This window comes from Pholcus phalangioides, unplaced genomic scaffold, assembly GCF_987345545.1.
Source record: "Pholcus phalangioides strain wild (caught in Gottingen) unplaced genomic scaffold, Ppha-v1.0 ptg000015l_1, whole genome shotgun sequence".
NCBI classification, from domain to species: Eukaryota; Metazoa; Arthropoda; class Arachnida; order Araneae; family Pholcidae; genus Pholcus; species Pholcus phalangioides.
Window position 1 is genome coordinate 52222194 of NW_028301608.1, and position 26115 is coordinate 52248308.

A 26115-nucleotide genomic window follows, 5' to 3' on the forward strand; every position below is an offset into this window, starting at 1 on the left:
TCTGTGATCGTAAAGGGGGGTTAATTATTTCCCTGACCGAAACTCCTGAAGAAATATAATTCACATCTCAACCTTACAAACGTTATGAAGTGTTTCAGTTTTCCCTTTTTATTAAATATTTGCATATTTCCGTGTGACTTTGGCCAAATATATTTCATATTTTCAGACTTTCCAGGTTGCTGGGAACCATGTTGCATTAAAACCACGTGTTGAATCCAGTACAATTATAAATAAAAATTTGACAAAATTATTCTAATAGCAGCAAATGCATTTGTTAAATGGAATAAGGACCCCCAACCCCTCAAATTCATCCACCAAATATCCAGGAAACAATAGTTTTTGAACAATAGGCTTTTTGTCAAATGTTTGTGCAGTTGAACAAGCAGATATTAATCTCAAAAATTAGTATACATAGGAAATGAAGGGGAGAGAAATATTCGAGTACATTTTTCAACCTTTCTCCTCAAACCATACTGACAAAGGGAAAATATAACTTTTCGTTTATAAGGGTTGCCAATGAAGGATCTCTGAAGGGAAGAGCTCAAATCCATTCTTCCATTTTTACGAGGCGCCCCCCGCGATATCTCGTCTCTGTACGTCAAGTGGTTAAAGAATATTTTATATATTACAGGGCATCAAAAACAATTTCACATTCTGAATATCAACAGTAAGATGAACTTTGGAAAGAAAAGTTTACATAGTCTGCTGGGTATTGCCGAGCAAAGCACACTAATAATTGTAAAGGGACCGGGCAGGGACAATAACCTTCATTTTTAAAGTTCATCTGAGAGTTAATGTGAAAGTCTCTCTTTTGATTTGCTGTAATGTTAGATGGTGAGAAAAATAACATATCCTTCTAATACTTTGTATTTTTTTCTGAATGCCAAAAGATATACAACAACACTCACCATGAAATTCTCAAGTAAAGATAAACAGCTTTATTGACCAATTTTAAATACATACACAAAGTCGTAATTCACAAAACGACTTGACTCAAATTTGAACCTTCACACTAACAATAGCAAAGAAAAAATCTTTGAAAAAACCAAAAAGAAAAGCAAGCATGCAGGCTCGTTCTGTTCTCGTCAATTACAGGAAATGTGTATGGTTATATCAAGACAAAGATTACAAGCAACTTCCAAAAAACAGCAAGAATGCAGTTTTTTTTAAATTCCTCTTTTATTTTATGCAAGTTCAGATGAAAAGGGATGGACAGAAGGCTGGCCATATTTTTCTTTTTTAAAAACAAAAATCTAAAACAAATGGCCATGAAGAACTGGACATGAGATTTATATCATATATTCATAAAAGGAATATACATACCATTGAACATTATGTCCAAAACCTAGGGTGCTATGTAAGAACCGTTAGGAGAAGAAAAATAATATATATATAATATATATAGAACAGATGGCGGTTAAGAGTGGAAACTGAACAGCAACATACAGCAATTCCTACAGCTATAAATTTTACACTACAAAATGTCAAGGTGGCAGCAGCTTAGACAGTATCTATCTAATATTTCCCAGTTTTTTTTTTAATTCTTTTGCACTGAGAAGCACCATTCACAACATTCTAAAAAGATTATAAATACATTTTTTTTTGTCGCGGGTCCGCATAAACAGAAGCATTTGAGTTATGCTTCACCATATCTAAAACACCCAGGAATAGAGATATATATAGAGAAGACAAAAAAAATCAATCAAAATCATAACTCGTTAATATTAAAAAAAAACCAAGCCTAAAATATTCCACCAATGAATCAGGGAGGGGGGAACATTACAAAAAGAATACAATAAAATTTCCAATCTAAAATACTTTACAATACAGCTTGAATTTAATAAAGCCGTAAATTACCGATTTCTGTGTAAAATGATGAGCCTGTCTAACTCATTAACAGTTGCACACATTTTCAAATAAAGCCAAGATATATAGATTATTGTACACCTAAGACCTTTCTCCAAGTAACAACAACACAAGCAAATTACGGATTTAACTCATTTTTAATATGTGTTACTATAAATGTGTGCACAAAAAAAAGCAGCTTGATTTGATAATGGTCCCAAAGGGAGGAAAAGCAAAAAAAAAAAAAAAATCGTTATTTTTAAATTAAAAACAAAGCAAAACTAGAAACTAAAAGACAGCACAAAAAATATTTACATCTCTTGCAAAGATTAATAAGTTCTAACACAATATAAAATGAATGAAACTCCTTTCAAGATTGCAGCCTGGAAAATGGATCTGTTCAACTGTCGAATTTCTCTTTGATATAAACTGTATTAGAAACATGCGGGTTTTTTTTTTGTCATAGCGTTTGAGAGCAGCTAAGTGAATAAGTATTGCTGCTTAGTAAATAGATAAAAATTGAAAGGGGGAAAGAATATAGATGGGCATTTAAAATAAGAAAAAAAAATGGGGGAACACATCACCAAGTGCCAAAATTTACATAATTTGATGCCCATCTAACAGTTCTGGTAAATCCACAACATCCACCTCTATTCAAACAAAACTAAATCAACACTACATTTCTGAATTACAGTCCATTTTCATAGATTACAATGAAGTGCATAAACATACATTAGCCACACAGCGCAAAATCTTTTTTTAATTATTTCCTCCGCTTGACTAGACAGAGTTCTAGAAGAAAAATTAATTTCTAATCAGAGAAACAAAAAAAATAAAAATAAAAATCAAGGGAACAAAAATGGGACCCCACTGAAACATTTTCCTCTGTCGAGCACACAGGGAGACACACACACATCATTATGAACATGCACATCAAATTATGAAAGCAAAGATCGACCTTTACATTTTTTTATGCATGCATGTATACACACGCACATACCCAGCCATCCAACAGCTCAAAAACTTCAATTTTCTCACAATACATGTGGGATCTTGACTGTTGCATAAACCTCTATGCAAATAGAAGAGAGGGAAAAAAATTGGCAAAAATTTAGAGGGGAAAGGAAGGGAAGCAACTCTACTTGTGTTCGTGTGCACACAGACAACAAATGATATCTGGTCCAGAAAAAAAAAATCAATACAATGGTACTATCATCAATTCCAAATCTTGAGGAAACTATCCCAGGATCCTGTGGCAACAGCCATACCATCTTCAGTAACTCCTAGGCAACTCACTCTGTTGTCATGGCCTGCCAATACACCTGAACAAAAATAAAGTTGCATAAGAAATATATAATAAAAACAATGAACATATTTTGATATGATATAGTACCAAAAAATACATTCAGGCTCGGTTATAACACCATAGACGATTCTGTGAGATTTTGTCATAATAATCAAGGTGTTGTTTCAATAAATGTTGCTGTTTTCAAGACTTTTCAAGTATGAAAAAGTACAATCAAATCGTGTGCATGAAGTTGCCGATTTATTCTAATTTGGGGGACCATACTTGATCATTGAAAATACGGAAAACTGAGATCACAAATATGGTATATCACCAATTCTCGCTAAAAATGTTGCTAATTCCCAGCCAAATCGCTTACCTTATAAATAACTTGACAAGAAATGCAGTGCTACAACAAGTCTGCAGTGATTTAAAAAGAATTTCATAGAAAAGAAAAGCTGAACACGATCAAAGCCTTCTCTTAACAGCATCACAAGCCCCGAGCAAAATGGTTTTTTTTGTGGCATGGCCACCCTACCTAGCTAGTAATACCTACTAAATCACACATGCACCTCGTTCATATTCCTCTGTGGTTCCACGAATTGGAAGCTAGAAATACCTGCTACCCAATTTACATACTGACTATCAAAAATTTAATTCTATCTCATTTTCATCAAGCCTTTTCTGCACTTGAAGCTAGCCATGTAAGAGTTTATCCATGCATTAAGAACGCTCTGAACATTACTGAACACAGCAATATGTGAGATTAATAATGATATTTATAGACATAATAACCATAATATAATCTATAAATTACGCAAATTATCTTCATTCTCGATGTTATGAATAAAATAAAGTTTTTCATTGAAAACATGGGGAAGACTTTCAATAAAAAAGTCAAAGGCAAAACTACAAAATGTTCTGTATACGTGCCATATCATCACTCGAATTATGGTAAATAATACACAATAAAGACAAAATGTGTCATTATATCCAAGGTCGTTGCATTTTCATTGATGATATAAGCAAGGTTCATTAACATTTTCTATGGGAATTAGTCAAAACCACCAATTATTGATGTTAAAACCAAGGTGCCAATAGAACTAAGTTCAACTGTACATCATTCCATCACTAAAAACTGAATCTTGTAGCATAAACACATTTTAGGAAATCATGAAAGTTCCACCAAATTACCATTGTAGGGTTAACCATTTCATGTAGAAGTTTTTGGCAAGAAATGTGAATTACCTCTATTTAACGAACCAGCAATAAATCTGGTAGACTTGTCCTAACCTATGCAGATTATTTAGCAATGAGCCCTCAGCTGACTGAAAATGTTCTGTGATAAAAATTCCCATACAACATACTCTCTACATAATTTTTTTCCTTTAATTCTTCCAGAGATTGTTCTACAACATAAGTATTAGTTTTTAGCATACTCTGCTTGGGGCAACATATACACTCGTTTAAAAGATAATTTTATTTTAAAATTTGTTCTTATATCAGGGAAGTCTTAAACTTGCTAACATTCTTCCGATATTTAAGAAGGGTAATAGAGAAGTGGTGTCAAATTATCGTCCAGTGAGTTTGACGAGCTCCCTCTCAAAAATTTTGGAAATTATCATCAAAAGACTGTTTGTGAAGTGGATCGATGAGAATAATGTATTGTCGGATAATCAGCATGGGTTCAGGAAGGGGAAGTGATGTGTAACTAACCTCCTTTGCTTCTATGATCACGTGACTAAGGCTCTGGATAAGAGCAAAAACGTGGACGTTGTTTACCACCTTGATTTCGAGAAGACATTCGATCGGGTCCAACATGGCAAACTCTTGAAGCGTTTACACGAGATTGGAATTGGGGGCAACTTGCTGAATTGGATAGAATCGTGGTTAAGAGATAGGTTGCAACGAGTTATGGTGAACGGGGAATTCTCTGGTTGGACAGACGTCACAAGTGGAGTTCTTCAGGGGAGTGTCCTTGGCCCCATACTTTTTTCACTTTTTATCGATAAACTCGATCAGGGTATTGATGGGATTACTAGCAAATTCGCAGATGATGTGAAGCTAATGGGGGTAATCAGGAATGAAAGTGATAGGGAGTTGCTCCATACCAACTTAAAGAGGATTGCAGCATTTGCAATTGAATGGAGCATGACGTTTAGCGTTGATAAGTGTATGGTCGCTCATTTTGGTTCGAACAACCCACGGTTCTCTTACGAGTTGAATGGTGTCACTATCCCGGATGCAACTAGGGTCACCGATTTGGGAATTCTCATTGACGAGCAACTTAGGTTTTCTGAACATTGTTCAGCGGTGGTCAAAAAAGCGAATAGAAAGCTTGGTCTCATTTTCAAAAAAGTCTCTTCGTGTTCTCCTAAAGTCATTCTTCCGCTTTTTCGAGGCTTAGTTCGTCCTGGACTGGAGTATGCTGTAAGGTTTTGGAGACCATACCTACAGAGGGACATAGACTTGAAGGGGTGCAGAGAAAAGCTACACGTGTCCTTATTGGCACACAGGGCTTGAGTTATGAAGAGAGACTTCATTTTTTGAATATGTTTACATTGGATGAACGCAGGTGTCGAGGAGATATGATCGAAGTGTTTAAAATTTTCAATGGGATGGATAGGATGGACCATGAACTTTTAGTACACCGCCAATTGACTGCTTTTAGAAGGGGACACCAGTATCGATTGGTAAGGGACAATGCAAGATTATGGTGTCGCAGGGAGTTTTTCTCTAATAGGGTTGTTAATAAATGGAATAGCTTACCCCCGGAGGTAGTAAATTGTAACACAATTGGCACGTTTAAAAAGAAATACGATAAACATGTTGGGGTAAATTGAGAAGCTATCCATTCTTAGAATAAGACAGCCATAAGTATTCTTTATGGGCGTTGTATAATATTTTATCATGTGTATATATTGTTTATAATTTGTGTTAATTGCATTTTTAATTGGGTTGCTGTATTTTTGAAATATATGACAACCATATTTTTATGGGCATCTTTTCATCGGGCATCTTTTCATCAGCCACCTCGTTGGGCATTTTGCCTGTTGCGACGTTGTTTTTGTATTTTTTTTGTATTTGTAAGTCCTTTTTTAAGGAGAGAAGGTCCAAACCAAGTTTCTCAATGCTCCCCTACAGAATGGGTGCACAACTTCCAGCTTATGTGCCTACTGCAACCCACATAGTGGTTTCCATGCAGCCTGCGAAAGCAAGGCTCCTCTTACCAGCACCATGGCTTCCCATCCAGAAATGTACAGAGACCAAGAAAAGTTGGACCAAATCGATGGTAATTGTTATGCAAGGTCATCTGGGTCCCTAATGCACCAAGAAACCTCTGGGCAGTCCTACGGATAGCCCATGCTCTGTCTGATCCTGTGTCCCCTTTATCCATTTTTGACTGACATTGCATTTGTGCAATGCTGTAAAATTTTTCAATTAATTTTCATACAAATTTTTGTATGAGGGTAACATTATCGGAAATCAAAAGATTTAATTAATGCCACAGTAACAGTATTTTTTAAATTTATTTATTAAAAATATTAATTTTTTATGACTTTTCAATAAATGAAATTACTCTCGTAAAGTATGGGCCAAAAATATAAAAACATACCCCCCCCCATTTTTTTTTTCTTTTTTATATAATCATGCAATGCTCCTTCAAGTTAATAGGATTCTTTTCTGGGGGGAATACATTTGAGATTTGAGTAAATGCTGAAAGTCACAGTCATACCATTAAGAAAATAATTAACTTTATAGTATTCTCAAGAAACTAACACCTTAATAAAAAAAAAATATGGATGTGAAATTATATTTAAAAAAAACCAAGAACTTTAATACCAGAGATCTTCCAGTAATATTAATTTACCTGCGCGCTCAGCCTTCATGGAGTCCCAAACATTGCAATTGAAATCATCATATCCAGCAAGAAGCAGCCTGCCACTCTTTGAAAAAGCAACTGATGTTATTCCGCAAATTATGTTATCGTGCGAGTACATAGCCAGTTCTTGATCAGCTCGTATATCAAATAGACGACAGGTAGCATCATCCGAGCCAGTAGCAAATGCATAGCCATTTGGAAAGAACTGAAAAAAAAACAAATTAATGTATGAAATAACAAAAAATATTACCATTTCTCGCAAGATTTGTTTCATAACAGAAATTTGAAAGTTTATAAAATGCTCAAAATATGTCCAGAAATTACCCTGTACTAGCTTTTAGAGTGAAAATACAGTGTCACAAAATAAAAAATCTATATTTTTATACGATACCTCTATCGTCGCAACTAAAAAATTGTTGCCCTCTCTTCTGACACCAATAAAAAAATTTCCATGTTTCTAAATGCTATATTTGCTGAGATATTTGAGTTTGAAATTAAAGAAAATGGGAAAGAACAGCTTAATGAGCTTTTCTGTTAGTTTAAGAACTTAAATGGCATAAACTAATGAACTGAACTTTTTAAGAACGCATAAAAAGCTTGCTTTCTATTTAGTCTTATCTATACAAATAACAGTTGGAAAGATGACTTTTGAAAGATGACTTTTGAAAGATGATAGAGAAAATCTGTTGTATGTGCATCAATGAGAATCATGTGATCAATTTGTCCAAAGAAATCTGATTTTAATAGCTGACATAAAAGTCAAAAGAATTTTTTTTTGCATAGCTAGTGTATAAAAAATAAAAAAGGGCTGAGACCTCATCAAACAGGTGAAGAAAATATAGTTAGAGGAATATATATAGTGGAAGAAATATTTAAGTTCAGCTAGATGTTTGTCAAATAACTATAAAATTAAAAATTTGCTGCAATTGAAAGTGATTCTTCCTTTCATATATACTGAATACCATAAATCCCCAGAAAACCATATCTCAATAATTGTGCCTATCATTTATTCCAAAACAAAAACTGCCACCAAGTTTTTTTTTTTATTCCACTACTCTAGATCAGTTATATGAGATATACACAAGTGAGAAATCGCAAATGTCTGGAAAAGACCAAACTGTAATGTAAATAAGGAATCAAGGCTATATATTATATAGATGAGCCAGCTTATAAAAAAGCTTGAGCAAAAATAAGAATAAAACGACTCTCATAATCAAGCTCGATACCAGCAAAAATGCTCATTAAATCCAATCACCAGCAAATCTGCTTTAAAGCCAAAATTTTCTTTTTGGAAATTAAATGCTTATGTAGCAAGTATGTACTAGATTATATCCATATTTGACGTATGGATTTTTTTTCACTTTTTTCTAGTAACTTGATTGTTTTTCAACTTTGACAAAAAAAAAAGTCATTTTTAATGAAAACTTAGTTTTTTGATATTTTTTCTCCAAAACAAACACATGAGAAAAAATTTCAGCTGATGATCTTCACAGTCGACGCTTGGAGACTGCAGGCCTATTGAAAGTTGAGCGAAGACGGAATTAACCCCTCTAAACGTGTGATAGGTTAGTTTATCTTCATTTTCTCTGCTCATTCCTCCCCTCCCTTCTAGACAAAATGTTGGTGCTCCTGCACATTGACAACAAACCTACAGGGGTGATAAACCTTTGTCGAACATTTGATAGACAGCAGTCTCTAGTCACATGTATAATCTCTAAATAATAACAGTGAAAGAAACTAACACTTTTGCGGTTCTTGAATTTACATTTCAATTTTATAATAATTTCTTTAAAGTTTTCCTTTTCAATCCCTCATTAAATCTGAGCTACCGTGAAAAAATCTGCTCGATAAAATCAACGAAGTTGTTATACATTATCATAAAATGTATTAAGTTGCTCAATTAATCTAGCTCATGTAAGGGGATTCGACTGTAGTTCAATAACAAAGAAACATCTTAGAAGAAAAAAAATGTTCATTAAAGTTCTATATTGCGTATAATAAATAGAAGAATCTGATTGTTAATGAATGTTGAAAATCAAAACTTTATAATAATGAAACAAGCATGAAATCAACATGGATTATGTACATCAGTTGTATGCAGTCAGTACAGCCATTTGTGATTTTTATACACAAATAACTATTAAAGCCACCAGTTTGAAAAAAAACTATTTTATAAATGTAATAAAAAAATTTCAATTATGCACAAAATAATTTATACATTGCTATCATAAAACACATAATATAACAACTAATTTCTCTTACAGTGACTGCATTAATATCTGATTCGTGGCCAGAAAATGTCTGCTTGCATATCCCTTCTCTGATATCCCACAGCTGAAAATTTTAAAAAAAAAGTCATCACAAATCAAAAAATTTTTTTTCATTAAATTTATGAAAAAAACCTATGTAAATTCCAAAAAAAAAAAAAAAGTGTTCAATATTTTTTGACAGTTCTAACACAGTCGAATCCCGTTTTAACGAATACTGTTATAGCGAACACTTTTCTAACCCCCAGCTAAGTTTACATAGGAACAATGTAAAAACCTGGAATTACCTTATAACAAAATTTCATTGTAATGAAGTGATTTCTCCAGTATCGTAGAGTTCGTTATAACAGGATTCAACTGTACACAATTTCACAGTCTTGGAATTTTTTCAGTAATTTCTTTTGGGGAATTTGAATTTCTTTTTTTGGTTTCTTTCTTGGATACTTCATGAGCTCTGAGGTTTCACAAACTCTGAAATGCCTATCATTTACTGGGAATTCAAAGTTAATTTCGCGGATGTTGAATTACCAAATATACATATAAACAGTGGATCCGTCCCGTCAATAACATTTTTCATAAACCATCATGGGAAAACTCTTTAAACTGAAAATCTTATTGATAGGGCTCTAGTTCCAAGACAATTACCATAATTTTTTTCATGCTATAAATGCATTATAAAAGGGGCTGCCAAAGATCCCAACCTATGGGCCATGCTCCAGGATCTGGGGGATGTGAAAATTAGTATATAAAGAAAATAATAAGCGAGAAGGGGACATTGTAAGCACATGGGCTGTATATGTAATATTAATAATAATGAAGACATCAAATTTCATTCATGGACTTTGAATCTATTTTGTATATGTATATACATATATTAGAAACTTGAATTCTATTTCATTGTCTTTGCATTCAATTTTTTCTGTTCATTTGGTAATGAAAATATACTTTAAATTATTAAAAGGAAAAAAATTGCTCGCTGTTTAATTTTTTCCCGTACTTTTGATGATTCAAAGTTCATACACCAATAATTTCTTTAATTCGTTACTTTATTCAACAAAATAAAACTACCAATAACGAAGACAAATGACATTTTGCGACGATAATCAATGCGATCGTCCTCCATCTGGATGCGATCGTCCTCCTCAGATGGAGGACGATCGCATTGATTATCGTCGCAAAATGTTATTTGTCTTCATTATTGGTAGTTTTATTTTGTTGAATAAAGTAACGAATTAAAGAAATTATTGGTGTATGAACTTCGAATCATCAAAAGTACAGGAAAAAATTAAACAGCGAGCAATTTTTTTCCTTTTAATAATTTAAAGTATATTTTCATTACCAAATGAACAGAAAAAATTGAATGCAAAGACAATGAAATAGAATTCAAGTTTCTAATATATGTATATACATATACAAAATAGATGTTTTCAAAAACACTCGCAGCAGCAGAGGAAAAAAGAAGGAGCACATGATCTTTATTGACGAATCAGCATCAAGATCATCACTCGTTAAACGCTGTGGACTTGTTACGGCTGCTTGCTGGTTGGTTTGCTGACAATACTCTCCTCCCCTCGGCAGTAGAGTGTTTAGGGAACTAGCTTCTGACTGCACAGGTCTAGGTGTTTGAATCCCAGTTTGGGCATTGATGCTTATTGACACTATCAAATTCCCTGGACAGATCATACAGATCTTTTGGGAATACTTGGATATCACTTTAAGTTATGAACAAATTATTTGCTAAAATTACTTCAATTTTCACAAGCAAATATTCAACTAATAATTAACAATATACAATACATTTTTAGATTAATAAACTTTATTACTGATAAATAAAATACAATGTAGAAAACATGTTTACATTGAATCAAGTATGTAAATTATGTGCAAACCCACCTCCTTCAAATTTAATACTCTCAAACATTTATAATTTATATATTATTAAGCATTCATAATATATATTATAAATGCAACTCATTATTCATATCTTTTTTTAATGGGAATATGCCTCTGGCAATATATTGGCTGCATAGCAAAATAATTTAACAGCTCACATCTCAGGAATTATATCAATGTTTTTATGCTTGCGGGTAGATCTCCTTAACACCAATTCCAATGACACCATTCTAATTTTAATACTTCTCTCCGTCTGGGCACCAGGCTCGTGGCCTGCTTTCATAATGAAATTCTTTTATGCTGTCTCAAGAATACTATATGCAGTCATATGGAGTTTGTGGCCCCTCCCAAGCCAACCAAAAATCAATTTTTTTTTCGAATATTACTGTAAAATAAATTAAAAGAATAAAAGCAGACGTGCCAACTTTTGAAATCCAGAAATTCTCCCGAGGGGGGGTACCCCCCCCCCCCGACACTCAGACTCGATCAAAAAAAAAATTTCATTTAAAAAAAAAATTTTTTTTTAATAAATTAAGAAAAAGTTACATTCTGCTTGTCCCCCCCCCCCCAAAGCAGGTTCTGCATTGCCCCTGAGAAGAATATAATTCCATGTCAGTCTTTCCATGCGGAATAAAGAAATCACATCTACATACTGTTCATAAAGTATAAGCGTTTCCTTCCGTGGATGCTATCAGTGATTGATAATCTTGGGTATATGAATTCTTAAAAGCTTTATATTTAGCTGTATATAGCTTAAAGTTTTATATTTTCCTTCTGAAGATGTTTAATCGGAAGAAACGATTTAAAAATATTCAAAGTACAAAGCTGCAGACGAAAAAACGTGTTAACCGCTGTTAATGGCATACAATAACGATTATACAGGAATTTCGGCAACCAAGGTCATGCCCCTGATAAATGATTGCCGATAAATGATTGCCGATAAATGCTACGAAAACGAAGTCTTTGCCAGTTGTTTAAATGCGGTCACAGAGACTTTTTTTATAGGTGCTCGATGGAAATGACTACAGCTGTCCTCTATGAGTGTTTTCCTTAACGACGATGGTAATCATTAACTATATCCCTGGAGGGACAGAGCCTGGGTCGTGACTGGTCTGTCGGTAATCATTAACGCCACGACAACGTGAAAGCTCTCGTAAAATCTATTTTTGCCAAAATCCGGAGAAATTTTCACAAATCTGGAGAGCGGGAGGAAGGATGAAAAATCGGGAGAGTTGGCAGGTCTGATAAAAGAAAATACTTTTACATGCTATTTTAATCAACTTCTGTTAATTTAAATGGTTTTAAGGCAGGTAACTCAAAATTTCTTTGGAAGAAATTCATCGACCCCCCCCCCCCACACACACACAATTCTGCATACGCCCAAGGGAGAAGGGTGATTTATTGTGTAAATGCATGGGATTATTCCATATTTCATGGGAGAAACCAAATTTTCTCATATTATTTGCATTTGGGAGGCATGATCGCCCCCCCCCCCTCCCTCGGAGCAGCTCCTGATTCTGGGGTTCCACAATCACAAAGCCTAGAGTGGCAAAAGCTTGAGAAACTTGCTGTCGGTCATTTTTTTTCTCAAGAGAATGATGCATAAACAGCCAAAAACACGTAAGCAGTGGAGAAATTGACAAAAGTTCAAAAGATGAATAAAGCTTCACACTTATGCACATGAGCTTTACTTTCGTCACTTTACCAACTATTCACTAAAATACAATCAATACACAACATAATTATTTTGATGTTGCATATTTTTAAGTCAAGTGTGTTACCTTCGCAGAAGCATCACAAGCACCTGAGACAAATGTCCTCATATCAGGCGAAAGGGATAATGACATCACATCACCTGTATGACCAGTGAAAGAAGTACACTGCTGTCCTGTTTCTATGTCCCAGAGAGCACTACAAGTAAAAATAAATATTTTACGTCAAATTATTCATTCAAATTTGTTTTGCACAGAGATGAAAGTGGCGAACTTTGTTAAATGTGAATAATTCATTCATTTGTTTTGTTTCCTTGAAAGGAGAGGTTCTAGCACTAGAGTTGCAGAAATGAAAAAATTTCATATTTTATTTCACACGACAAAATTATGAATTTCAATTTTATAGTAAACTATAGAAGGGCATTTGTTCAAATCCAGAGAAAACAAAAAAAATAAAAGTCTTAAGATCGTTCAATATAAAGTTGATGGGTCCAATCTAAAAAATTAAACAGAGTAAAAGTCTGTTATAATGAAAGTTCAGAACCATAAGAAAAACTGCTGTTATAGCGAACTCCTGGTTATGAATGAATTTTAGTTTTCGAGTTATAGAAACACATAAATAGGGAAAAACAAACTAGATAAATTTACCTTTCCTTTCCCTTTTATTTTAAACAACTTTTGCCAAAATATGCATCTGAGTTAACTGTTTATGCATATCACAATGACCATTGTATACGCATAAACACTTACAAAATTTGCACTTTATGGAATGCAGGCAGCAATTTCTGCAACTTGGAGCAACTGAATGAATGCCAAGACTGCCACTGGACTCATCCCATAGCCAAGATCTCTTACTTGCTCTGTGACAAATCTTTCACATGGGAAGATCAGCTTGCATTCATGCATTGAAGTTGAAAACCACTACACTGCCGGTGGGGTTGCAATGCGAGTCCATCACTATTACCTCTCGACCACCACAGCAGCCCACATTGCACTATCAAAATGTACAATAACATTTGAGGCAGAGAAAATGATTAAGATTTGTTCACCCTGAGTCAAGTTTTGGAAGATTCCAAGAAAGTAATCTCCTGCCCTCCAACACACCTACAGAAAAAAAAACCCGTTTTTCCATCTTCTATGTAGATAAGATACACGTGGTCATCTTATAGGGAGGAACTGCCATTCCCCGTTTATAAATACCTATGAATAGGATGGAGAGATTTTAGAAATGCCACTCTATAGTCTTTATTTTATGTATAATTCTTAAATAAAAACAAAACATGCTTTTCGGAAAATTCCCTCTTTTTCATTATAGCGAATGTGTTCCGAGATTTTCAATCATAAATAACTCACTCTATAAGCGCACACAGATTTTTTTTTATTTTTAACATTTGGTCTTTGACAATCACTTGCGACTTACTCATAACAGCAAGATTCTTGTTATAAACTACACTCATTATAACAGACTTTTGCTGTGTTTATGAAAGGTATTATGGTTCCTAACATCTGTGTTTAAATACCTACATTCCAACAAAATTTATTTGGAGCAGTGACAAGGCTAACTTTTTTTCAGGAGCAGGCCGAAAAATAAAAATTGGAGGATTCAGAAATATTTGAAAATTGATTCATAATTGGAATTTTTATGCTCAGAAATGGAGTGGTGGGATGTCTTGTATACTTTAAAGACTGTCAGTTTCATTACAAATCAAAGCCCTTATGTGCAGAAAATGACCATGATGAGACAAAAATGATCAAGGAAAAAGTGATATAAACATTACATCAGCATTCAAAATATTTACTCGCAGGTTGAAAGAAAGCCAAAGCATACTAATTGTAGGCTATATAATTCAAAGTAACGCACCAAGTCATGTCTCCAGAACTGGTGACAATCTGGTTATCATCCAAAAATCTGCAGCAGGACAGGTATCCAGTGTGTCCAGGAAGTTCCCTGCTGACACGTACATTTCCCTCTCTGGTCTTCAGGCTGTATATCGAGCAGATATTATCAAGACCACCACATGCAACAAAGCTACCTGACGGAGCATAGGCACAAGTCATGACCCAACTTGACCTTAGTGGAATGGCATGGACCTTAAAAAAAACAAAATTGATTATAAAACATATTTACAGAAAATAAACCAAAAAAGGCCTTACAGATAATTCATATGACTATCTAAAATCAATTTTAATTCATAAGTAAAATCAAACCCCTCTCAACTGTCACCTTTTTATTTTAACAAACCAGATAATTTCCTTATATAATAAAAGTACGCATCTCAAACTCCTGATTAACAGTCACTCCCCTCTTTTAGTCTAATTTTTTTCCTGCTTACCAATGCCCAAGAGAGAGGTTTTGTTGGTTTTGTTTGAAAATATCACCAACATTTGTCTCCAAAATTTAGAATCCTTGGGACTTGATTCTGAATCAAATTTCATTGAAACCTTGCTACAATACTCAGTACAATGATAAAACCCTCTACAATGATAGTTTTTCAAATCACATTTGGAATTGACTATAGTCTAATGCAAGAGAAGGGGTTCTCCAACCTTTTCCATCCCTGGCACCCCCTTTCCTTAATCAACACTTATCCACGACTTCCCAGAGCAGTTTAACAAAGAATCTCTTTGAAAAACTAGTCTGGATCACCACTCTGTAGTACCCCAGACAAAGGTTGGTGGTACATCAGAGCATAGCAACGCATAGTTTGACAACCCTGATCTAATGTTAAATTTCTCTTGATGTACCCCCTCAACTACAATAAATCCCTCTATAACAGTAATTCCCAACATCCTGCACACCCAGAGCAATGCGACTTGAATTAATTTTTGGAAATTCATTCAAAAACAAAACTAAAAAATCATTATTTCTAAACATTTTTTATATATATTTTTTTTAGAGATTTGGAAAAAAAGATTCATGTTGAATAGTTCTTCACTTATTGATTCCAGCCGCAACCACTATAAATTAACATTTCTTTGACACTTGACTGAATTTTTTGAAGTTTTTCTTGAGTCATGTTCATGACAGTATTAAATCTAAGCACAACGTGACAACATGTTAATAACACAAGGTACCAATGTAAACAAACCACGAAATAGTTTAAGTAAATAATGGTATTTTTTCTCAACTGAAATGGAAAACAAGTATGCAAAATTTATATGACACACATATCTGAGAACAGAAGTCAAAATATTGGTACGATTCATATGTTTTTAGTAATTGAAAAATTTAATTTTTATCATTTTAATTTTCTGGAATAATCAGTTAACATGTTGTAATTAATTTTTCCATCTTGCACTCCCAAAGACGATCTCCTGCACCCCTGGTTGTGAACCACTGCTCTATAACAATATTCTTTTAGATTTAGAAACCACTACAATAATATTTTTTATATTTTTCTCAAAATCACTTTCAATTAATTTTTTAATTCCTCGCCAGTTTGCATTTTATCATAAACAAACTGTTTTTTTTGTTTTGTCTAGTAGCATCAGTATTTTACACTATCTATCCTTTAAAAGTGCTAGTGAAGTTGCAGTAAAGCTACTTGCTGTGTAGTACACAGAAGTGTTGTGTGCAAAACTACTTTACAGGTATAAACTGAATTTTATACACCAACTAAGTGATCACAAAATTTTTTGCTGTGAATAAATATTCATAAATGTGTTTTATGGTGATACTAACAATATCAATTCAGAAGAGATGCCAATAACAGCATAACTTTGAGGGCACCTGATAGTACTGACCATAATGACTACTAAGATATTTTTTTCCCCTTGATCTGCAGAATATTGTTATATCAGGTTTTACTCTATACTTAACTAATGCAGGTAAAGATAACGTTACTTACAGGAATAAAAGAGAATAAAGTAAAGTCTAGGATTTGCTGAAGAGCACAAAATGTTTCGGTTCACAACTCAAAAAGTCTAAATCTGGGTTCCTAATCTGGGACTGGAGTGACTGTATTAGTTATAAAATAATGTCTAATTATGCCAATTATTTTTGCAATACTTGATAGTTGTCTTGAAATATAATCAAAAATTTTAGATCAATCTCACTGTGTTTCTAGAATATGAAAAATAAATATTTTTCAAAAAAGTGAGCAAATGAAAGTTTACCTTATTAGTTGTATAAGCATCCCAAACAATCAACTTGCCGTCTTGTGATGCAGATACTAAATAACTGCAATGAAACAGAAGTACAAAATTCTTGAATTTTGATAAAAAGGAAAAAAAAAAAGGTAATCAATTCATGAAGGCAGGAATAGAAGAATATCAAGTAAATGTGTCCAGGAAGGAATGTGTCTAGACTTTTTTTTTGTAAGAGGGTCCAATTTTAGCGTGAAAATTTTCTTCATTTTAGTAAAAGCTAAGTAATTTATTGAGAAGAGACAATTCATTTTGTACAAAAGAAATGGAGTTTTAAATTCCTGGTTTCGTTAATTTGTATTTTGTGAAGTGTATGTTTGACATGTTCAGAATTTAGTGAAGGGTGCAGAAAACGGACCTAAATTTCGACTGGACAGATCCCTGGTGTTTTTTATTTATGCTTCAAATTCTTCAATGAATATCACTAACAAACAAAAATAACCTAATCAAAATTAAAATATTGAAACATGAAACCTACCGCGAATCGGAACCCCAGTGCATGGCATAAATTTTTGCCAAGTGGCCCCTAAGAGTTCGTCTTGTACGCATTTGAATCCTGCCAACAGGTTCCATATTGGCAGTTGCTTGCACAAGAGTTGTGTCGCATGCTGCTTTTCTTGCATCCTATTAAAAACAAAATGGGGGAAGAGACAGTTATAAAGACATTCACAACTAGCATGAAAACATTTAGAAAATAAATATTGTCTGATATAAATGAAAAGTCCAGGTGGATCTCCTGTTAAATTTTAGTTGCAAGCAAAACTAATTTTTTTAATGGTTTCTTCTGAACATCATTCTTGCACACACACACACACACACACACACACACACACACACACACACACAAGGAACTAATTATAATTAATAAACTACTTAGAGAAAATAAAGATCTATACTATAATCAAGAAAAGCAACTATGAATTAGAATTAAAATCTAATAATTTAATTCTCACAAATTTAGCGTAGTCACTTTAAAATTTATACAAATTATCAATTCAACAAATATTTCAATAGAAAAATGTGAATTTTTATCCAATCTCCACAAAAGAAATGCTTCTTTAACTCATTTTTTTCAAGTAAAAAGTGGGTTTTTTACCCTGTAAAAAACAGAAAAAAAGAAATTTTTAGAACTTCGGTGAAGTTTCTCTTCAATTTTGTTTCTGGTACAAAAAAAAACCAAAAAACCCTTAAAACAATCATACAAAGAGTACAATAATTTTGTTCACAGACGCGTATGAAAATTTTTCTGAAGTCATACCTTTACGTTATTAAAACACATATTGCACAAGGTTTTTAACATTTGAAAGACTTCTGAAAGGCCAAGAGGCTAAATACGAACAATTTGACACCGGCAGTGAATTTCTCTTTTTTCTTTTTTTTCTTTTGATGCATTAACCATTTTAACGGCAATTGAAAATCAAAATGTCACATCTTTTTAAATGAAGTAGGATTTTTTCCGACTTTCAACAGATGCAAACTAAGGGATACAGGGAAAAGTTTACCACTAAGAAATCAACTTTACAAAACATTTGGATTTTTCAAAGCTGGAATAAGAGACTTTTATGGAGGAGAGATATCTTGTCATTACCACTTGAAGGGTTAAACTAGGTATTCCTTTCCTTTTTAATATCGTACTTTCTACATAAAAAATTTTACTTTCGATGTCCAAAAATGGTCATTTGAACATGAGTTATGAAATGATACTAGTGGAACATTTCCATCATTGATCAACAATATTTAGGAAAATATTTTAGCCTCTAATGCTTTTATCATCCAAAATTAATAAAAAAGCATACTGATCCCAACTCAAACTTATAAATGAGCACAAATAACTTAATATTTTTCCCCCATTTTTATTGCAAACAACACGGCATGTTGATCACACAGAGCTTAAGTACAATTCACCAACACCACTGTCCTCATGCTCAACCATAGATATCCAATGTTTCACAATTAATTCAAAACCATTATTAAGAAAACTGACGCTCTTCCGAGATGCCATTTTGATCCAGCTGTCAGATACAAAAAACCTCAAGCAAGTGGTATGGTGGGGTCATAACTTTGATCAATGACATAGAGGGAGGAAAAAGTAGTAAAACATCTTAAATTTGTCAAACATGTGTGAACTAGCTTGAAAGATACTGAACATAGGATGGTCCAGATGAATTTTTCTCAAGAGGCAAGATGAACAATGTGTGAGGTCGAGTTGATCCCCCCCCCCCCCATGCCAACTTATTAATTGAAGTAATTTTTTAACCAGAATTCTGTAGAAAATGGATATTTTATCCAGAGATAAACATATAAGATAGTCAGTCACTATATAAATCGGAGTCGTACTCAACTTGAAAAAAAATCATATGAAAACAATTTGGGACTTGACTTATTGTACAAGTCTAATAGAACAATCACTATTACTACTAAACCACCTCGTCCATATTCCTCTGCGGAACTTCTAATGAATTGGTACATGTTGGAATGCGTGTGTATGTGTTGGGAACCTGATGTGAAGTTTGTTTCTGTGTAATGCTTGTTATGTGTAGTGCTATCTGCCACCAATTTTTCTCACTATGACTGAATGATTTTATCGTTGTAGGCCTGTTGCTCTCTGTGGCGAAACTGTAGCTCACATTCACGCCTTGAAGTTGGGAATCACAGAAAACCAACTTCAGCCAACCACCACTGTGGCGACGGAATAGAACAATCACTATAACACATGGTCATTACAACGAGCATCACCTGTATTTCACAATTCTAGGTGACAGGGTTAATTAAGATGAAGAACAATTTAGCTCAGCAAATTAAAGAGAGTAAATATGCAACAATCAAGGCATGATTTTGGACAAATTCACTATAAAACAATAATATAATAATCCTTGCCAAATTATATGGTACAATTAAAACTAATGTTGAGCTTCAACATCTTGAACTAACATCAATCTACTTATAATTTCATAACTTTAACACTGTAAACCAGGGCTTGACAAATCGGGGAAAAAATTTAATTAGATTTTTTAGGAGCATAGCATGCAAAAAAAACTGCCCAAAATAAATTGCCCCCTTCTCACTTTAAGGTTTTGATAGCCATTTTCGCTGTTATAGCTAAAAAATACCTTTAAAGATTATAAAGGGATTAAACGTTGTAGAAACGCCCTAGTTCTTTGTACAATTTGCGTAAATCTAATTTCTTAAAAAGTTACTATGTAGAAGGTTTGGTTCCTGACCATGTATACAATCTCTTACCCAAAATGTATCTTAGAATATGTACAAGTAAAAAAACTGTGGTCATTAAAAATGGAAAGTTTGCATTTTTATATTGATTCTCAAAAGAACTTTGAGAAGTTTGGCTGTAAGTTATGCAGATGATCGTAAACCTATTTGCATCTGGAAGAAGAATCCACAGAATAGCAAAAGTTCATCGCTGAAAGCAGAATCTGTATGAACAGTAATGTAATGCCTCTGAATTCAACACTAATTTGTTGAAAACCCCCAAAGCAGAATATTTCGCATTGTTCTGCAATAAGTCCTCAGCTGGCTGGAAATGTTATGTGGTAAAAATTCCTATAATCATGTTTTGCACACTTTTCTTGAAATTCTTTTAGATTGTTCTGCAGTAGCACTGATTATTCTGCGATGTACACCACTGATTTCTTCATATTCTACTTTAGGGTTAAGAACTAATGACAAATTGCAAATCAGTCAAATTATAGGATGTTTTTCCCATATATCTGTCCAGCAATTTCATCTTCTAGTAAGCACAGTGCCAAAAAATTCAAGAGCTGAATTATACAACATAAATTACAAGACATTGAAACACTAATTGTCAAGTCCTACATTTGTACATAACCTACAAATGTATTGTTGAATGACCTACATGTTGACCTATACATGTTGAATATGGCATTCAGTCCTACATTTAAAAATCAATTTTTTCTTTATCAATGCATGGCAATATAGGCAGAAGTTTATTTATGGCCTAGGTTAATTTTATGCTCTTGACCACCAATTACTAAAATTTACATACATGTAAATACCACTCTGGATACTGGGAGAGGTAATAAATTCAGCAGTCTTTATAAATTTATGTCAAATTTTAAGCTGATGACCATGCGTGACAATCCGCTTCTTCACACACACACAAGATTGATTACAATTATACCCAAGAAAGACAGAAGACCATGAAGTTAACTTGGCGTAACAGGAACTCAGACAAGAGATTCAAGCAGGAAATTCAAATAAAACCTTCATACTGTGTGATCTGTATAGCTAGACTGATTTGTACTCTTCAGCCACACCTTCCCTAAATTATAAATACTTACTGTATCTTAAATGTGTCTAAGAATTCCCTTTTTTGCCAAAAATTGGCTCATATATATATATATAGCCCAAAAAAAATCAGGGGATTCCATGTACATCATGCCCATAACAAGGCTGGGCAGCCGGGACACTGTAACGCCCCCCCCCCCCCTGCGCTAAATGAGGAACCCAGCAAAAATTTACACTTATTTGGCATAATAACCCTTTTGGGAGAAACCCAAGAAAAAGGTCTGCCCAGAGAAGGCATGCTACGGCCCTGCTGTACATGTTAAAATATAGCAGGCTAACTGGATTAGGCTATAACCGGATGTCTATTTTTAAGCCCCCCCCCCCCCCTAGTTCGGCCTTTTTAAAGTTTTGGTTGAAGAGAACCTCTGGTGCCACCAAAATAAAATTTTTATTCAGCTTAAAGAGACACTGCAAATTGGGCTAAGAAATATTTTTTTTTCTGAAAACTTCCAAAACATATGAACAGAATAAAACCAAATAAATACACATTGTAAATCTCTACATGTAACAACAGCAATCTCTCACACAAGTTATATATTTCTTTTGTAAGAATATTATAAAAACAAATACGAGCCCTCTGCATAAACGTAAGAGTTATACTCACTCTAATTGTGTTTTTAAGAGTTTCAGCTTCTTGTCTTAGGCTATCTAATTCATTCATTTTGAATATCTAGCTATAAAAAAAAATGTTCAAAAAGTCATATTGAAACCAACATTTAATTTTAATGCATGACACATAACAAATAAAAATTTATTTGAATCCATTATGATAAATCAGCAAAAACGAGGTCAATTTTTCCAATTTTAAAAAGTAGGTAAATGTCACAGGCTATCATCACTGAAAATGACATATGATTATATGAGAATGATATAGTTATCTTGAATTATCAAAATTTAAAAAAAAAGAGAAGAGAATTTCCCATTAATAAAAATAAAAGGAGAGCCTCAATTTTATCGTTTATATTACATATTTTATCATGTTTGCAGGTTATTTTTAACACATTCACTGCTGGCCATGTTAGATTGTGTTGATAGTTTATTGACATGAAAGTAGATTGTACCCACATGGCGACTGAACTTGAGAATAAACATTGAGGTGTAGTTTTTTCCAAACGTGTGACTGGCACCTGAGGCATCACCCCACAGCATGTGAAAATGCCACATCATGCGCTGGCACAAGATCAGCAACGAATGTGTTAATATGTAACCTATTTTGTAATATTCGAAACTCTGCCTATGAAAAAGATTTAAGTTATTTGATCAATATGGTACGGATTTTGCTGTTTTTATCCCATTAGTATGAGTATAGACATTTTTGCATTTTTCTGCAGACGCAAAAATATACATTCACTTGCAGAAGAGCTTTATTTTTAATGGTTTTATAAGGCATTGGCTAATTTTCCACTGTGCTTCACCAATATAACAAGCTTCCGAACTACCACCCTTTCCGCCTCATTTGAAAATTGTAGGCTAATTTACCAACTTATGAAACAACAAATCTGACAGACAACTGTCACATTTAAGACATGTTGCTAGTTATCCAGTACATGGTGAATAATCTGGGAAAAATTATACTTGTTGGATGCTGATTTTAAAGCCATATCAGATCCCATATTCTTGGTGAGCACAGAAAATCTAGGTCTGTAATATCAGGTGTAGAGTTGAAACTGCGGACAAGGAAAATAATTATGACTATTATATGCGCCGTAGATGATTTCAACCAAATAAATTGCATGTGCACAGGTAACTTGATCAGCATCGAAAAACTGACATATATGTATGCTCTACAAAGTTTGAGATTTGAGAATTATTTATTCTGCAAATGCAATCTCTTTGCAAATTACACAACCACATTACACTTTAACTCTATAGGTAAAAGCCAAAACGCCCAAAGACGGCTAAGATAGGGAGTACGTTGTGGATTTGTGAAAGATAAGGAAGAAAATGAAAGATCTCGTCAGAGGCGGAAACCTGAAAAAGTCCAAGTCTTGTAGAAAGATGAGCAGAAAAAGAGTAAAATGAAAGAAAAAGCTTAGTTAAAACTTGGACAAGTCTATTTTGAGGAAAAAAAACGGCTGTAAAAGAGTTAAACCTTGGCAGTGCACTGCTAAATGAAAACAAATTATAGGCGCTTAAAGAATCATGATCAATACTTATTTTACAGTAATAAAACACAAGATTAGTCTTTTTCATAACAAGCTATTTTATCAGAAATTCTAAAAAAAAGTGGTACGTGAACAAGGGTTCATTGCAAAAATAAGTTAAAGAGACTGAATATGTTGTTTTAAGAAGTTTCGGTAAAGAAAATAGTTTGTATTAAATTTTTTCTATTGTGGCAAAATGATCACTTTCCATCATTCTAGGTTGTTCAAAATTACAGCATTCTAGTGCTAGAAGGCACACACAGTTTGTAGATAACTTTTGTTTAGGAGTTTAAAGGTCACAAAGGAAATCAAAAAATATATATCATTAATACTTGCTCTCATTCTTCTCATAACCTGGTCAATTTAATCGAATTAGTCATAAAAACAAATATAGATGGGATTGAAAAAGTTGCGAAAAAAAGGCCCATCTTCATTTAAATGCCCAATATTGCAGGTTGAACCAGATTTCTACGCGAACAAGCGAGGCATTTGGCAAAACAGCCAATCAATACTATGCATATGTTACAGTCAAAGTCTGAAGTGCGCCCAGTCGTGAAATGATCGAGAGGTTAAGCCAAAATCAGTTTTTGAATTGATTCTGGCTTTGGCAGGCCATTTCGCGAAATGGCGGAGATCCCTGGCCGAAGTTTGTGGTACTGATGTAAGATAATCAGTCCGGTACACACCAAATCTATTTTTTTTCATCGCTAACATATGATACATAGCTATACACAGCAGCTATATTGGATTAACTTTGTGACAAGGAAAAAAAATTAAGAGGATGGGAAAAACTATGTTTTTTTTGTCAAATTTAAAAAAAAAAAAAAAATTATTACAGCATCGTGCCTACGGTTTAGGCAGTCACCACATAGCTAACTGGGACATACAAGTAATTATCACGGAAAAGTATAGCAACGTGGCAATGACCCAGAATCATGTCTTCTGTCATCTGACTTTGGCCAGGGATCCCCAACCAATTTGCAAACTGGCTGGCTAAAACATTTAGACGTTTGCCGGGTCAATACTCAACGAAATGGGCTGGGCTGACCAGTTTGCAAACTGGCCAATCTCAAGTTTTAGCAGTAGCATACACTTTGACCAAAGAAAGCATTAATAGGTGGGGTGGATCAAACTCCTGCCTCAACTGGGACAGGGGTTGTGACTGCGATTGTATTAAGCAAGGGCTATCGGCTGCAACGATCATTTAGGACAGGGATTTCCACCTGAAGGGCGCAACCACAAATTGGGTTGCTGGGACTTGCAAGATCATACAAATCCATTTGCGATCGTGTTACAAAAATGCACTTCTTGTTGTCACTGATTTAAAATACCAAATATTTTGTTAGTGAGGAATATCTGTTTGCGTGTGCATGATGAGCATTTTTATATTCAAAATATACTCATTTTTCTATTTTGTGGGTTTACAATAAGATTGCAAAGTATATGTTGACATTGAGTCACACCTAAGAAAGAGTTAAGAATCCCTGGATTAGGACTAGCATAGAAACACTACATGCTATGCACCTGTCATGCACCATCAATGCACTTGTAGCATCAAATAATTATCAATAAACCTGAAATTGAATGCATTTTGAAATTAAAATTTTGCATCAAAGTAATAATATCTGCAAGTATTCCTAATGGCGAAGTCTTGTTAACATCTATTGCTGCAGGGCCTCAGTGTGGCTTCTGGGGATGGGGGGCTTATGAAAGGGTTATTATGCAAAAGAAGAGCAAATTTTGTGGGGCCAATCATTCAGCTTGGGGACTCCATTGCACCAGCCTAGTTCCGGCCCTGCATTGTTGTGTAAATTACAGTAGGCCTATGCTTATAAATCATATTTAATAAATGTATAATTTAATCCATCAATAAACCCATCCAAGCTACGCGAGGCCATTTAAAAACACGTATCCAACTAGCTGGGTTGAAATCCTCAACATTTGTAGCTTTTCTCATTGAGAAGAACAAAAACGATTACTAAATCAATCCAAATACCAATGCAACAACTAACCCTACAATCCCAATATAAAAAAAATAAAAGACTAGCAGTAATACAAAATAGTTCTTTACCTTCTCAAATGGCGAGTGTAGAAAGCTCTTTGTTTGGAATACTTATTATCGTTACAAAACACTACAACACACACACACTAAATTAAAAATTACCGGCGATTTCTACTCCGCTACTGGGAAAAAAAAGCGGTTTCTTCTTTTTTTCTAATCAAATACCAATACCTGACATTAATACTTGGATATGTGCTGCTGCATCGTAGCGGTTGTTGCGCAAAAAAAAATTATAAAATAAAATTAATACACTATAATAAAAACCACCACCACCGTTATTAATATTAGTTGTGTCCTTTCCTTTCACGCCCACGGTGGTTTGAGAAACATAAAAAAAAAACCTACAGTCTTTTTTATCTTTTTAAAAGGCGTTAGTGTGGCATTAAAAACAGTTTCTTTGATTCTCATCCAAAATATAAAAATGCTACTTATAACAAAATAATTTTCTCTTTTCGTCGTAACAAAACTGCCTTAGCCCTAGGCACAACTCTCGACAGCAGCAACGGAGGGGTGCGGTTCTCCTGCGCGCAGAGTGGTCAACCCCGTAGTTGCTCC

The 26115-nt window shown here is 34.0% G+C and overlaps 1 protein-coding gene across 1 annotated transcript; it reads right to left on the minus strand.

Moving 5' to 3' along the window:
- Positions 1–923: 923 nt before the first annotated feature.
- On the minus strand, positions 924–26101 carry Gbeta13F (guanine nucleotide-binding protein subunit beta-1). The gene is made up of 9 exons (XM_089243741.1): positions 25570–26101; positions 21959–22028; positions 17510–17655; positions 17002–17065; positions 14747–14976; positions 12955–13084; positions 9276–9347; positions 7002–7218; positions 924–3167 (listed from the first exon to the last, which is right to left on the minus strand). The coding sequence occupies exons 2-9, from the start codon at positions 22013–22015 to the stop codon at positions 3061–3063; spliced, it is 1023 nt and encodes a 340-aa protein (XP_089099867.1). The 5' UTR covers positions 22016–22028; positions 25570–26101; the 3' UTR covers positions 924–3060.
- Between the last annotated feature and the right edge of the window lie 14 nt (positions 26102–26115).

Coding starts and splice junctions, on each gene's coding strand:
- Gbeta13F (XM_089243741.1), bottom strand. CDS start 22,015: ATGAATGAATTAGATAGCCTAAGACAAGAAGCTGAAACTCTTAAAAAC. Junction 13,085..14,746: donor AGTTCTGGAGACATGACTTG/GTGCGTTACTTT, acceptor TTTTACTTGTAG/TGCTCTCTGGGACATAGAAA. Junction 7,219..9,275: donor CAGATATTAATGCAGTCACT/GTAAGAGAAATT, acceptor TTTTTTTTTCAG/TTCTTTCCAAATGGCTATGC.